The sequence below is a fragment of the Schistocerca serialis genome, chromosome 6, assembly GCF_023864345.2.
Source record: "Schistocerca serialis cubense isolate TAMUIC-IGC-003099 chromosome 6, iqSchSeri2.2, whole genome shotgun sequence".
Taxonomy (NCBI): domain Eukaryota; kingdom Metazoa; phylum Arthropoda; class Insecta; order Orthoptera; family Acrididae; genus Schistocerca; species Schistocerca serialis.
In genome coordinates this window covers 60,502,211-60,518,901 of record NC_064643.1, presented here as the reverse complement: position 1 = coordinate 60,518,901, position 16,691 = coordinate 60,502,211, and the positions used below count along the sequence as shown (strand labels likewise).

At 42.7% G+C, this 16,691-nt stretch overlaps 1 protein-coding gene across 1 annotated transcript in view; it reads left to right on the top strand.

Annotated features, from left to right (window-relative positions):
- LOC126484362 (UDP-glucosyltransferase 2-like) overlaps window positions 1-16,691 on the top strand; it is a 109,219-nt gene that overhangs the window by 27,568 nt on the left and 64,960 nt on the right. The window contains exons 3-4 of the mRNA XM_050107831.1: window positions 1,984-2,262; window positions 12,735-12,986. Coding sequence (XP_049963788.1) covers window positions 1,984-2,262; window positions 12,735-12,986 — 531 coding nt within the window. The remainder of the gene's footprint in view (window positions 1-1,983; window positions 2,263-12,734; window positions 12,987-16,691) is intronic.

Sequence of the window (16,691 nt, the reverse complement as noted above, 5' to 3'; positions counted from 1 at the left end):
AATGTGCGTTCACCGCGATGTCGCCAAACAGGGATGCGACCATCATGATGCTGTAGACAGAACCCGGATTCATCCTAAAAACTGACGTTTTGCCATTCGTGCACCCAGGTTCACTCTTGAGTACACCATCGCTAGCGCTCCTGTATGTGATGCAGCATCAAGGGTAACTGCACCCATTGTCTCCGAGCTGATAGTCCATGCTGCTGCAAACGTAGTCAAACTGTTCGTGCGGGTGGTTGTTGTCTTGGAAACGTCCCCATCTGTTGACTCAGGGAAAGAGACGTGGCTGCACGATCTGTTACAGCCACGTGGATAAGATGCCTGTCATCTCAACTGCTAGTGATACCCACGCGACTGCTACGGTCGCAAGTTCGAATCCTGCCTCGGGCATGGATGTGTGTGATGTCCTTAGGTTAGTTAGGTTTAAGTAGTTCTAAGTACTAGGGGACTGATGACCACAGATGTTAAGTCCCATAGTGCTCAGAGCCATTTTGCTAGTGGGATCCAGCACGGCGCTCCGTATTACCCTCCTGAACCCAACGATTCCATATTCTGCTAACAGTCATTGGATCTCGACCAACGCGAGCAGCAGTGTCGCGATACGATAAACCGCAATGCGAATAAGCTACAATCCGACCTTTATCGAAGTCGGAAACGTGATGGTACGCATTTCTGCTCCTTACACAAGGCATGACAACATCGTTTCACCAGGCAACGCTGGTCAACTGCTGTATGTGTATGAGAAATCGGTTGGAAACTTTACTCATGTCGCCACCGGGGCCAACCTTGTGTGAATGCTCTGAAAAGCTAATAATTTGCATATCACAGCATTTTCTTCCTGTTGGTTAAATTTCGCGTCTGTAGCACGTCATATTTGTGGTGTAATAATTTTAATGGCCACTAGTGTATTCTCTAACTACATCTTGATTTTCAAGAACTAAATCGTCAAATACTACTACTGAATTACCTTCACATTCTTCCAGTGGTATAATTTAATCATTATTTTCATAAAAGTATCAGTTTTTTGTTGCAGTTGTCTTCAATTCTTTAACATCTTTTTACAAATTCTCGATATTTTGGTTGATCTAAAGGTTTTGGATAAAGGTACAAATGATTAATATTCTTCCAGTTCAACCATCCAGGTGCTAGAACATAATTATCTGTTATTAATGTTGTTTTTCCTTTGATTGTGGTAGGAAGAGCGAATGGTCCACTTCGGTTTATTGGAAGAATTTCTTAAAAGTGTGGTTCATATGAAAATGAAACTGCATATAGGACGCTAGTACGACCTATTCTTGAGTATTGATGGAGTATTTGGGACCATACCTGGTTGGACTAAAGGAAGACATCGCAGCAGTTCAAAGGCGGGGTGCTTGTTTGGTTACTGGGCGGTTTAAACGACACATAAGTGTTATGGACGCGCTTGGCGAACTCGAATGGGAGGCGAATCAATGCTCTTTTCGAGGAACGCTATTGAGAAAATTTAGGGATCCATCATTTGAAGCTGACTGTAGAACGATTCTACTGCTGCCATTTCGCCAAGAAAACATGAGAAAGTATCTGCTGGTGGAATGCGGAAGGAAATGATAGTAATGGGAAAGAGAACCCTCTGCCAAGCACAGTACGGTGGCTTGCGGAGAAGGTATGTAGATGCAGATTTCCGCCCTGGAGCATACAATGGATTTAAACTCAGAGAGATGCTCTCTTTAGTGACATGTGATATTTTTCTATACGTCTCACACATTTCAAACTATCGTCTTTTGATATCACAGAGATACATACTAATAACTTTGTATACAAACAATCAGTTCTCTGCAGCAAGCAGCAGCAAGATGGAGGAAGCGAGAGTAAGCAGTCTGCTCAATGCATCGGAGTCTTGTTGTGCGCTAAAAGTAACTTGCAAATAGTGTATGTGTGCTCAGTACCGATAAAACTTGCTTATAGTCGGGCGGCTGGTACTACAGGCGCCGCCACTTATTACAGATGTCGCTGGCTCCTCTCAGCCCCACCTTACTGCGCCTGGCGCTGGTCCTGCTACTGTGCCCTGCGGGCGCGCCGGTAGAGGGCGCGCGCATCTTAGTGGCTCTGCCGCTACGCGCAGTCAGTCACTTTCGGCTGCAGCAGCCGCTGTTGCACGCGCTGGCCGCCAGGGGTCACCAGCTCACCGTCATCTCACATTTCCCCCAGCAGCCGCCGCCGCCTAATTACACCGACATCAGCCTCAATCGCGGCGGCTACCAAGGCCACGTTCCACCGCCTTACGTAAGTTGTCTGCAAGCGAGTCGCGTGAAAAGTAAGGCATGGCGCATACGTCACAGCATGTGACACTATAGGTCTTACGAGTGTCAGTACAGATTTCTGGCGGGAAGCTGATCAGCCAGAATATTATGACTGGCGATAGTAGCGTTACTTGGTGAGGAACAACTACTAGTCAGACACACACGCAGTAAATGTAGTATGCGTAAGTGTGTCTGTGTCTAGAATGGGACTGACTGAGGGCAGATGGCCTGGAGGCTTTGCAGGAGCATTTCAGAAACTACAACACTTGTCGTGTGTTCGAGAAGAGCTGTGGTGAGTATCTTCAACACATGGCGAAAGCAAAGTGAAAGTATGTATAGACGTCGCACGGTTGGGCAACCACCTCTCATTACAGATGATGGACGTCTTAGGCTGGTCAGACTGGTAAAACAGGAGACCCATTTAACTGTGGCGGAACGAATATCAGAATTTAATGCACTGCTGGGTACAAGTGTGTCTAAACACAGAGTGTACTGAAAACTCCTGTTATCCGTTCCAAAGGTGGACATTCTGGCTGTTAGGTAGGTGGTCATAATTTTCCAGCTGATCATTGTATTTCAGCCGAATTTAATAATTCATGACTATACATTTCAATGCATGCAAGATATCGGTAGCATATATCAAACGCCTTTAGCGGGTACCTTGTCAATTGCATATTGATTTCTTGTGGGCCCTGCATGGAGCCGAGCATTCGCGATGTATGGGAGGCAGGCCGACTACTGTGACTTCAAAATTTCGTTGTGTGGACCGTCTTTGCCTTTGACACACTCTCTCTAGTAGGGTGGCCTGCTAGACTGTCCCACTTTGCACAGATCGGGCAAAATGACGTGACACTAGTACAGAAACGCTTTCCCGTCGTGAATAAGGGTCGATTCCATCCAGTGGCTACATCAGTTGACTCTGGCCTACTGACCTGAACACTTCGAGCATTCTCGTTACTGTCTCTTTACTACGAAGCATGCCATTGCAGCCTTAGTGCACTGTAGGGTCAGGGCAAGTTCTTCACAATCAGGCACGTATGATTGTATACAATGCCATTAAATTTTTGTCGGGAGAGACAGACCAGGAAGACGAAATCTCATTAAAAATACTGTTATGGAGAGTCACAGGAACCACTAGCTACTCCAGTCACCCATAAACACAGTAAAGAGAAAGGGTGAAAATGTAGCTAATTGTATGAGTGTAAACCGCGGCTTCACTGCTTCAGAAAGATGAAGGAGAAGGAAAATTTAATTTTTATATAATATTCCTGAAGAACGTATTACAGAACTTACGCAACTTCGACATGACACATGTTTTTTATTTTAAGCTGTCAGTGCTGTAATAAGTGATATTGTCTGCTATACTAAATTTTTACCCCTTTCTTGTTTTGTGAGATTTGCTTCTGGTAGTGCCTGGCCGATCTTGTCATCCTTTGGTTGATCCTTTCTTTATGCGTGTATTTCTTTTTCAGAGCTCTTAGCTAGAAACTATATTTTATCGACTTCTCACGGCACTGACATTACACGTTAATACTATTGTATGTGCACCTGCTAGCTGTAACTTAAAAGTTAGGAGAGATGTGCATTCATGCATAAGTTTCAGCTGTTGAACCACACTTCCCCTAACCTGCAGTGGGCCCCGACACTACCGTTCTATTTCCCTCCCCCCTTCTACCACATAAGTATCTCGCTGTATGCACTGCTACAGTGCTAAGTAATATGATGCAGTTACCAAAAACACTGGAAATTATCGACTTTGAGGTTTTCTAGATGCAGTTAAGAACAAAATGTTTCAGTCTATTCAGCCAAATTGTCCCTAACAAAATTATATAGCTGTGGAGACGAAATATGCTGTGGTATCATCACTTTTTATTCCTTTAAATAAATATATATTTGCTTATTGCATATAATTTCAAGTATGTATTGACTGTGATCAGGTCTTACATTAACATTTTTGCAATACTGTAGTTCATTTATTTCAGTGGAATAAAATATTTCAATAAAAAAGTTAAGCATAAAGCTTTCAAGCCTCGTATTTCTTAGATTTTCGCTACAGGAAGTTTTTGAAATTTTCATTAAAATTCGACATTTATATTATATAATACAAATCAAAATTCACAAATATTGTACCATAAATTAAAAGTAGATTTTCTCATGTCTCATTAGGAAACGAAACTATTACACATAGCAGATCAGAATCTAGTACAAAAATGGGATTCATCTTATATGGAAGTCACAAATAATTTACATAACAACACATATCAGTTATGTTATTATTTTATTTCATTATATATTACTAGCTCATCATTTGGAATTCATGAGCCATATTTGTTGGAGTTTGATTACTGTTCTTAAATCTTCTGTTAATTGTGAATAAAAGAAAGCTTATACAAAAGTAGAGGAAATGTGACTTCCAAGGGAACATACGCTACTCAATATTCTCATTTAGCTGTTCACTTTTGAATGTCACATTTATACTCTAAATGTAAGGTTCTTTTATTTGGTGTTTCCCGTCATTGTTCCAAATTGTAATTTATGAAGAAAATACACTTTTTCATACAAATACTAACTAAAAAGGAAAATTTATTTACATGACATATGACTCTGATAATATTACTGAAGTAAAATAAAACTAAAAATCTAACTCAAACACAGAATTTTTCTTCCTAACAGCTCTTGAGAAATTTCGGTGTACATCTTTTCCAGTCTTTTTGAGAACTACATCTTATTGCTCTTGAAGTCATCCTGAGAAATGAATTTCATATCCTATAAGAACAAAGGAAATTGGTGGTCTCCTCATAAGTGTTCTGCAGTTATTATCAACTAGTATGCATACTATGTTCAGAGACAAAGAAAGAGAAAAGTTATATGTTGCCCATGAAAGTCATAAGGCTGCCTAACTCTCAATAGTTTGTCTTGAAAGGAATATTATATACAGTGATTTAATATACTGAAACATGTCCAGTGAAGCAAAGACCATTTAATCATATGGGAAAATGTACTGGATCATATAAAAAAAATTATAAATCGAAGAGTATGTTGTGGTTTACTTCACATAAATACATCTCTTTCCAAAGCCTAACAAATCTCACATTCAACATTTGCCTACCGACCATTAGCCTACCTAGAGTCATGAAATAGGTCGTTTGGTTCATCGTCCCTACACACATCGAAAAAGATCTTGAAAACCCATTTTCATGACAGTCACCAACTTCCCTGTCCATTCAAATATCTCTCTGGATGGTCAATTCTGGCATCTACACTACTTTCCTTAATAATGATGTAACAGGCATCAACGTCCTCTTTTATATCTCTGGAGATATGAATGCCAACAAGCATGAGTGCCATTCAGGACTCCCAAACAAGCTCCACTTGTATTCACTTCCAGTCATCTACTTCCTCCAGTCTCTATTCTTTATTTTTTTATAACTAACATTGCCCCCCCCCCACCCCCACAAAACTATCTCCTATACTTATTACTCTAGTTGACATTTTACCGCTAGCGTGCACGAAATTCCATTCTATTGCTACTCCTTTATCTTTTAACACACAGTGAATGTCCCAAGTCCATCTCCTCATCATGTACCTAATAAGATGACGTCACCAATCTACGTTTCCTTCACCAAACTGAAATCTTACACATCTTCTGACACCAATGCCTCATTCACGACTGAAATCATTTTTATACATTGGTCCTTCAGTTCTACCACACATATGAGGGCTATTCACAAAGTACATTACGTTTTGGAATTAAAAATAAATAAAGTATTGGAATTTTTTTTAATTATATACAGATGAAAGCCACACTTAAATACTACTTTTCTACATAGTTGCCATTTAAATGAAGGCACTTATCGTAGCGATGGACGAGCTTGGAAATTCCTTCGTCGTAAAATTCGGCCGCCTGCGCCTTCAACCACGTGCTTCTTGAAGCTGTGCGTCGTCATCAAAACGCTGCATAGCCAACCACTTCTTCATTGCTGGGAATAAGTGGAAGTCGCTCGGTGCCAGGTCGGGACTGTACAGCGGATGAGGAAACAACTCCCACATAAAAGATTCGAGAACTTCACGAGTGGCATTTGCCGTGTGGGCCCGGGCGTTGTCGTGAATTAGCAAGATCTTTGAGCCCAACTTTCCCCTGCGCTTGTTTTGTATTGCTCTTCTGAGGTTGTGCAGAGTTTGGGAATACTTTTGAGAGTTTATTGTAGTGCCTCTTTCCAGGAAATCCACAAAAATCACACCTTTTCTGTCCCAAAAGACAGTCGCCATCACCTTCCTTGCCGACATTGTCTGCATGCATTTCTTGGGTTTTTGGGGGGAATTTGTGTGCCCCACTGCATTGACTGCAATTTTGTCTCGCAGTTCACATGCGTGACCCATGTTTCATCACCAGTAACGATGCGATCGAGTAATGAGTCGCCATCTTTCTCGTAAGCGTCCAAAAACGTTAACGCTGCAGCCATTCGCTGAATTTTGTGAATCTCTGTCAAGATTTTTGGTATCCATCTTGCACAAAACTTATGGTAACCAAGCTTTTCGGTAATGATTTCGTGCAACAAACTTCGTGAAATTTGTGGAAAACTCATGGAGAGTTCCGTTATTGTGAAATTACGGTTTTCACGGACCGCGGCATCGACTTTTTCGACAAGTTCGGCAGTCACTATGCTGGGTCTTCCACTTCGCTCTTCGTCGTGAACGTTAGTTCGGCCATTTTTAAATTTTATGACCCATTGATGCACTCCACCTTCAGTGATTATGTTGTCCCCATACACTTCACAAAGCTGCCGATAGACTTCTATTGGTGTACAGTTTTTTGCAGTCAGAAACCTTATTACAGCACGCACTTCACACTTCGAGGCATTTTCAATTAACGCTGACATTTCAAACTGTAACTCAACGGAGTACAGCACGAACCTGTCACTAGCACGGCAGGATGCCGACCGAGCGGCGGAATGCCATGACACCAAGATGGCCGCGCTAGCCCCACCCCTAACGGACACAAACGAAAACGTAATGTACTTTGTAGATAGCCTCGTATTTAACCTAGTCCAAGGCGCCGCCATCACAGTTGTAGCTATCAGATATAGATCGATGTGCATCATCACAAAAGCAATAATACTTGTACCTGATGACCAAGGACATGGAAGGTCACATCAACACATCTCAAAAATGATGCTTGTAATGTTTGAGACCTGTGATCTGAATAGTTTAATTATCTCTGAAAGTAGGGAGTAAAACACATTAAATAAAAAAAGATTATGTAAGGAAATGTTAAGAGAAATGCGATAAACACATTCCTGGAGCTGGCAATCGAAATCACTATGCACATGTTATAACTAACATATGATTCAACTAAACATTTTCAAGTAACCATCAGTCTTTATTTTTTAAACATGTAAATGAATGTCTCATGTTAAGGTGTAAAAAAGTTTTCCTTTTTCTTCTTTGATACAAAAAACAGGCTTTTGCATGTTTTCCTCAGAATATCAGAAAATCACAACAAAAGGCGTCAACAGAGTCATTGAATAAGACTAGGCGTTTCTTCCTTAATTTTCATCACATTTTCATTATTTTTCGCGTACTTTCATTATTTTTTGAATATTTTCACTGTTTTTCGAAATTGTCTTCTAATGACAGCTCTTTTGCCTATCATTTCGTCAAATTTTCTACCACTTCCCATGATATTTACCTGAAATTTCATGAGTTTCTCATTTTCTTGGAAAGTGAGTCAAAAAGTTCCAGCAGCTTGTTTAGTGCATGCCACATCAAGTTGCTGCACTCCCCAAGCTGGGCAAGAGGTGTCAGACAAAAAAATTATACGTAGTTCCAATCTAAAAATATAGTTCAGATATTAGACTACAAAAATACTAAAAATGCCATTATAAAACATTAAGATTAGGAAGACAAAATTAAATTTAAATAATTTACAGAGGTCACAGATTATGACCACTGAAATATTGATGGAAGAACTGCATTTATTACCGATTCTGGCTTATATTCTCTCATTCTATCATCTAGAAAAGAAGCAGCATAGTAGTTTAGAAATGTTAACAAAAGATATTTTACCATTTGCCATTAGAATATATGGTGAATATAAAGTGCAAAAAGAAAGAAGAACGACTTCGAATCCGAAAATGAACTAAAAATTGAAGGAAAGCAGAAACAACAACTTGCTATAGAGTTCTAAGAAGAACGTCATTGATACTGGGGAGAATAGGAATATGTGGCACAACTAGACTAGAAGAAGGGATCAGTTGGTAGGACACGTTTTGAGGCATCAAGGGATCACCAATTTGGTCCTGGAGGGAAGCGTGGAGGGTAAAAATCGTTGAGGAAGACAAAGAGATGAATACACTCAGCAGATTCAGAAGGATGTAGGGTGCAGTAGTTACTTGGAGATAAAGAAGCTTGTACAGGATAGAGTAGCATCAAACCAGTCTCTGTAGCGAAGAGCACAACAACACCACTACAAGAAATTAAATACAAAAAAGTGAGCCCTGTTTAACTATTTCTGAGGAACCTTAAGCAGAACGCTGAGAAGAGGTACTCTATTAAGTTTCTATAAGGGTTTGGCCATACCAGCCCCACTCTATGGATGGGAAAACTGGACTAATAAGAAGAGAGATGAAAAGAGAACAGAAGAATGTGAAACGAATTTCCTTGGGGATTTGGCTCGACGTACTTGGATGGATAAAAACAGAAATGATGAGTTCCGAGCTAAAGTGAATATACAAAACATAACTGACATTATAAAACAATGTAAGCCATGAGTTTCTCCTGGCATATACAACTTTCAAATAACTTCCGGGAATTCAGCCAGGTAACACTTTCAGCGACCGCTGGTATTTCAGCGGGAGAACACCCCGCCATTTTCAAGGCAAACTGCAACGGACAGGCGATGTACATGCAAATTTAAAACCTCGGTTCTCGGATTGATGCATGAAAGATAACACACACACTGAACACAAGTGCCACCAAAGATAACCAAAGTCAGAGCTGTCGATAGTGAGACTACGAACTCGCAGGTGAGGTAGCATTGACTCTGTCCCTCTGTTTTTTGACAAGGGAGAGAGCCGGATACCAAACAGAGCTTAAACAAAAACCTCCATCCCTGTTAACGAGGTTGCTCGCTAATCTAATCTCAACTGCCTCCTTAATAACACTGTCCCTATAGCTGGACGTGCATTCCAATATCTCAATGTTATTATTCAACATGGGGTGACCAATTTGCAAGCAATGTTCGGCAACAGCAGATCTACTTGGCTGCTGTAATCATGTGTGCCGTTTATGCTCAGTACATCGGTACTCCACCGTCGTGATTGTCTGATTTCACTTTCAAGCTGATTGGGAACACGATTCGTTACTGCCCGGCATTTGGAAAAGTTTGAACGTTTTCATTGGGTGGAGTCTACTGTTATATCTCGATGTTCTGTGGTAAATCTCACAGAGAAATCTTTTGACGACGCAACCTTATCCGTGCTTGGTTAGGGTTTAAATTTGCACCCACTTCGAAGAGTTTGCCGGCAGTTGATTTTATTCAATTGAACAGGCAGTTTGCAAAGTACATCCTGACGCTGCAGAGGAGGTTAGGAGGGAGGCATGCCGTGTGTTGACTAGGGTTCGTCTACCCAAGAGAAATGTAACAGTGGCAAAGAGGGCTGCTTTACGCTCTCTGAAACTTGATCCTGATATTGTTATTTTACCTGCGGACAAGGGCAATGCCACCGTTGTTTTAAATAAACAGGATTATGTGCAAAAGATGCAACGTTTACTATCTGATTCAGCGTATCGCAGAATCGACACTGACCCCACAAAAAGTGTTGAGAGAAAGACCAACAGGCTCCTGAAGAAAAGTGGTTTGTCGCAGGACACTATCAAGAGTCTTAACACCTATAGTGCTGTTCCCCCTAGGCTATATGGCCTTCCGAAGGTTCACAAGGAAGGGGTTCCTTTCCATCCTATAGTGAGTAACATCGGTGCTCCGATATATCGTTTAGCCAAGCATCTTGCTTCTCTGTTGAGTCCACAAGTAGGTCGGTGTGAACATCATATCAGGAACTCAGCTAATTTTTTAAGTCGCTTGGAGGGACTGCGGTTGAATGACTCTGATATTGTAGTGAGTTTCGATGTGGTCTCTCTCTCCACTCGTGTTCCTCTGTCTGATTCGTTGCGGTTAACTAGGTTTGGTGCTGAATTAACTAATCTCTTTCGGGATGTGTTGACATCCATTTATTTTTTTATTTAGTGGCCAGTATTACGAGCAGACAGATGGAGTTGCGATGGGTAGTCCGTTGTCTCCTGTGATCGCAAATTTGTTTATGGAAGACTTCGAGGAACGTGCATTGGAGTCGGCGCCTTTCAAACCCACCTGCTTATTTAGATATGTTGACAATGCCTTTGTTGTTTGGCCTCATGGTAGGGAGAATTTGAATGCCTTTCTAGAACATCTGAACTCGATCCACCCGAACATTCGTTTTACGATGGAGGTGGAAGAGGATGGTTGCCTTCCCTTTCTTGACGTGTTGGTTGGGAGGAAGGTTCAAATGGCTCTGAGCACTATGGGACTCAACTGCTGTGGTCATAAGTCCCCTAGAACTTAGAACTACTTAAACCTAACTAACCTAAGGACAGCGCACATGGGAGGAAGGATGATGGATCATTGGGACATGCAGTCTACAGGAAACGTACTCACACCGACCTGTACTTACAGGCTAATAGTTGTCACCATCCGGCTCAGCGTGAAGGGGTACTTCGTACCTTGGTACACAGGGCACATGTCGTTTCCGACGCTGAGACTTTGCCAGTTGAGCTGTCCCATTATGAAGTTACGTTTCGTCAAAATTGTTATAGTGATAGACAGATTGAACGTGCATTGCGCTATCGACCACTGTACATCGGGTGAGTGATGATAATTCTGAGTCAACACGTAAGTCTACTCCTTTTAGACTTACGTAGGAAACACTTCCAACAAGATCGGTCGTATTTTACGGAAATACGATGTGAAACGTGTTTTCCGAGCTCCATCTAAAATAAGAGCGCTTTTGAGTTCTGTTAAGGATGATCTTGGTGTGCGTAAGGTGGGTTTATATCGCATTCCTTGTAGCTGCAGCATGGCATATATTGAGCAAACTATCCGGACCATGGAGGACGGATGTACTAAGCATAAGCGGCACACACGATTACAGCAGCCAACGTACCAGCCATTGTGGCTCGTTGTGTAGACAGCTAGGACATCTGACTCACATCCACCATGGAGCTATGGTTCGAAATAAGCCCTTCATATACAGGGTGAAGAAAAAATACTGCACTTGAAAGTGGGCATGCGATTCCTGAACCAGATTCAGTGCAGAAGTTTACCTAGCAAAAACAGATTAGATGCATCTTGAAAACACATGTATGAAAATGAGGAGCTGGGGACACAGTCACATCACACAGCACATCAGAGTATCACCCCACACTAACGTGGCCGGCGTTTAGAGATAACAGTGTGTCTTCTATTACTACCACAGGTCCCATGCAAGCACAGGAGTATGTCTCCTACATCATAATGCTGGTCCCACCAGCCTGCGTCCGTGGCGCGTTGCGTGTTTCGAACAGCCGTTCACCTCGACGACAGCGCTTTTGGAGGCGACCATCGACCTAGTATAGCAAAAATGTGATTCACTTCAAGAGCTGACACATTTCCATTGATCGACGGTCGAATATGGACGGTCCCATGCCCACTGCAATCATAACCGACGATGTTGTTGATCAGTGCATGAACACGTAGGGGTAGGTCTGCTGTGGAGCTCCATGTTCAGCAACGTACGATAAACAGTGTGCTCTGAAACACTTGTGCTGTTTCGGCAGACATGTCAGGGATCACCATCTATCCTACTTTACAGAGGAGACCATCCTCCAACCAGCATGTTCTGTGAAGAGTAGTGGACGTCCAGCCATTTGGTGCCTAGTGGTTGTTTCGCTATCCTTCTACCTCTTTCCATAGATGCTCACGACATTAGCACATGATCATTGGACCAGCTTCGCCGTTTTCGAGATACTCGTTCACAGGCTCTACTTAATAACAATCTTCTCTTTGCCAAAGTCGCTTATGTCAATGGATTTGCTCATTTGCAACCCTTTTGCTGGGTTGATCCCGTCCGTGTCTGCCGTGTTGCCACCACCAGGCTGCATCGGATGTCTCATTGGGCAGTCGTCATAATGTTTTGATTGATCGGTGTAGCAATATTGCAAGAGTTGGCTTTTACCACAGCTGTGAACATCATTGATTATGAACAAGTGATACATATAGGTTACACCGTGGGCACTGCCGTTTTGCACATTAAAAAAGGGTCAATTCTGGGCCAGTCTTACATCCTGCATGACAGTATGACATGATGAATTTTGTCTTTGTCACTGAACGTGGTGTTCGTCGAATGTGCTACAGTATCTGTGGTTGTCGCGGTTCCTGCGCAGCTGCCAGTGCAGGAGGCTACCCTGGTGTCCGGGGTGCGGGACTGGGCTAAGCTGTGGTCGCTCACGGCCGACTACTGCCGCGCCGCCTACGCCGCACCCGCGGTGCGCCGGCTGCTCGCCTCGGCCGCCCAGTTCGACCTGCTGCTGGTGGAGGTCTTCTCCGGGGACTGCATGGCCGGCCTCGCCCGCCGCTTCCGCGCCCCGCTGGTCGCCGTCGCTTCCTGCGTCGCCCCGCCCTGGGCCCGCGACAGGGTGAGTAGCGCCGCGTTGCAGGCCGCGCCACCGATGTCACGTCTCAGAGCGTTCCAAAGCGCCAGGGGCAGATCCGGAAGAGACAGAACTCTGCAGCGTCGTGAGGAACGTCGCCAGCGAGATCCAAGAGGCGTCGCATCACAAACAGTTCAAGAGGCATATTTGGCCTTTTTTATAATACAACAGTCGCGCTGTGAATATATGCTGTTCGAAAGCACCAGCACATTGATAAGCTCGAAAACGCGTAATTTTTTGGTACGACTAGTGAAAGTTAAAAATTGGTTAATGATATATCGCTCGTTGAATTATTCAGGACACGTTAAGGGAAACACGAGGAGAAAATCCGTCGAAATAACGATTTTGTTGTGTTAACTTGTACTACAATCCTTTCTCAACCAGTCTATGTGTGTTTTCTGGATGTTTGGCGCATATTAATGGGAAAACAGCGTCACTCCCTTTTCTGTCTGATGTCAACTGAGCTGTTTATACCAGCTGCAAAGGCACGTTCTTTGTCTTCATTTATTATTTCAAGACTGTTTTGCAAGATGATCAACACAGTGCAGGCGCAGGCAACAGCTGAACATCGGTTCAGCATCGTGTTCTCATTTCACTCTTAATAGTAATCTAAAATATTACTTGATTTTAGGAGGTAATCTTATTGTGTTTATAGTTATATTTTATTCGTGAAGATCGTAAATATGTGCAAAATAAGGATGTCTAACAGTAGCAAGAGGATTAAAGGTAGCAGAAGATACCTGTTTTTCACTTTCTCCAAAACGCCCTGAGTCATGGTGTAGATATCAGAGAGCTAGTGTTAGTGAATGTAGACATAACCATCCCCTACCAATGTCAATAGCACATAAAAGCTATCTACAGAGACTTGCTTGCTTAATGAATCCATGGGAAAACTCAAAATCACAACGAAAGTTTCAGTAACCGTATGTGGGAACACGTGCCTAAAACAGGACTTTTCGGTATCTCAAACTCCTAAAAGTATTGTGTTTCAGTGATGGATCATCCAGCAAGCTAAAAGTGTTCAGTAATACACATTGAGCCTGCGGTGAACATGAAGAATGTGGGTCTGTCAATTGACCAGCTGAGGGTGTGCGACGCAGAGGAAAGTGCCCTATAAATGACAAAAGAGGCCAGAACTCAAAACAAGGCCCCAAACATAAGCTCGAGCATACAGAAACAGGCAGTGGGGACAATTATAAGTATGTATGTAGGTTGAAAAATTGTGTGAAAACTTTAAATGCATTTTTCCAAATTACGAGATTTTTAGTATTAAATACAATTTCTCTGAAAAAAAAAATACATTTATATCAATGAAACTTGTAACAGAGATTAATGTTACCACTTCCATTAAAAAGTATTAGAACTGTTTTAATAAAACAAAAGGATTGACAAATAGATATTTTTTTTAAAATATCAATTTTTGATCACATGCCCTTTTGGGGGTTTATGCCAGGTTAGCCGAGAGCGCTAATGAGCTGCTTCTTGGACTCGGGTAGGCGCGCCGGCCCCGGATCGAATCCACCGTGTGGCTTAACGACGGAGGCCAGTGTGCCGGCCAGCCTGGATGTGGTTTTTAGTCGGTTTTCCACATCCCCCTAGCTGAATACCGGGCTGGTACCCTCGTTCCACCTCAGTTACACGGCTCGCAGACATCTGAACACATTTGCACTATTCCATGGATTACACTAGACACAGACAGTTGGCATACACTAATTCCGTCCCGGGGGGGGGGGGGGGGGGGGTACGAGGTGGCGGCAGGAAGCGCATCCGGCCACCCCTTAATTTAACCTTGCCAATTCCGATTAACCATGCCGACCCTGCATCACTGCGGGAAAAAGGCACAAGCACAAGAAAAAAAAGGGAAAGGAAAGCTCTTTTGGGGGTTTATACTGTAACAACAGTGCTACTACCACATAATCTCTACACTTCGATGAACATATCACAACTTATTTATACCTCAAATTTGGTTTCTTTTGAACAAATGGTTTTTGAGAAAAATGTACCAACCTTAATGTGATCAACCATAGGGAATTCGCTCATGACCAGGTCCTTTTACAGTAAAAGACTTTAACTGTAAGTTGAGTAGAGACGATAGCTATTTTATATAGCTCTGACAGTTCGTGTCCTTCTTCCTGTGTGTACATTGATCAGCCAGAACATTATGATCACCAACCTTCTATCGATATAAAACCGTCCAGGTGATATCAACGTCACGTGGCAAGGAATGACTGCTAGTCAGAGACACATGGTGCATATAGTACCAGTGAGTGTGCTACCAGTGTGTACAATTGGGAAGGCGTCTGATATATCTGACTTCGACTGAGGGCAGGTTGTGATGGACCAGAGGCTCAGTACGAGCATTTCCGAAACTACACGATTTGTAGGGTGTTCGAGAAGTGCTCGAGTGAGTGTGTTCAACACGTGCCGGAACCACGATGAAACCACTTATAGATGTCGTGGGGGTTTGGTGACCACTCCTCATTACAGATGTCGGACGTCATATGCTGAAGAGATTCGTAAAACAGAACAGGTGGTGCAATGTGGCGAAACTGACATCAGACTTTATTTCTGGGCAAGGTGCAAGCGTGCCTGAACACACAGTGCACCAACTACTCCTAACGATGGGCCTCCACAGCTGACGAGCCATTCAACTGGCAGTCTTAACACCACTACATCGACAACTAGGACTGAAATGTGCACGTTACCATCAGCACTGGACGAAACAGCTCTTTGAGACCTGTACTGCGGGATGGAGACAAGCTGGTGGCGGCTCGATTATGCTCTGGGCATAACGGGCATTCTTTGATCAAGTGGAGGCACCATAAAAGACAAGGAGTATACTACACTGTTTGAAATCCACGTAACAACTTCATGACGAGCATGTTTCCCTACGGCATGGGCGTTTTTCAACAAGATAATGCGCCCTGCCACAAGGCCAGGGATATAATGAAGTGGTTCGAGGAACACTGGAGAGTTCCGACTGATATGCTGCCACCCCCTCCCCCCCCTCCCCTCTGCCCAACTTGGAATATACGGGGATTAGGTGACTTGTGTGTTCTGATGTGGTGCCGATCCCTCCAGCTGCCTATTAAGGCTTCATGGCTTGCATGCTACGATGCACATAACCGCTATTATATGTGCCAAAGATGGACATACCCGCTGTTAGGTGGGTGGTTATAATGTTCTGGATTTCCTGTGTTCTAACTCAACTTTGGAATTTATTTCAAATTTAAAAGATATGTTTTATGTAATATTTTATGTTATGTACGTAAAAGAGCGTTCTCCATTCAGGACTTAGTTTGTTCTATTTTATGAACTTGTCAAGTAACGTGGACCAATGAACTGAAAGATTGCAGCCAACGAAACACCTAGTTCGCTAGCAATTTGTATTTATTTGTGCATCCAAAAATATTTCCAGTTTTTAGGATACATAATGCCTTCGTAAATGTTCTGTAAGAATGTAAACAGGCACGCACCCACACACACACACACACACACACACACACACACACACACACACACACACACAGCACTCTTACAAGGACCACAGAAAATTTAACATAAATACTGCACATGTTAAGTTATTGCTTTCTGCTTTACGTACAAGAGATCTTTCATTTCTTGCAGTACGTGATTTTTGCACTTTGTTGTTACAAATCTATCTTGTTGAAAAAATTCTGCTAAAGGACA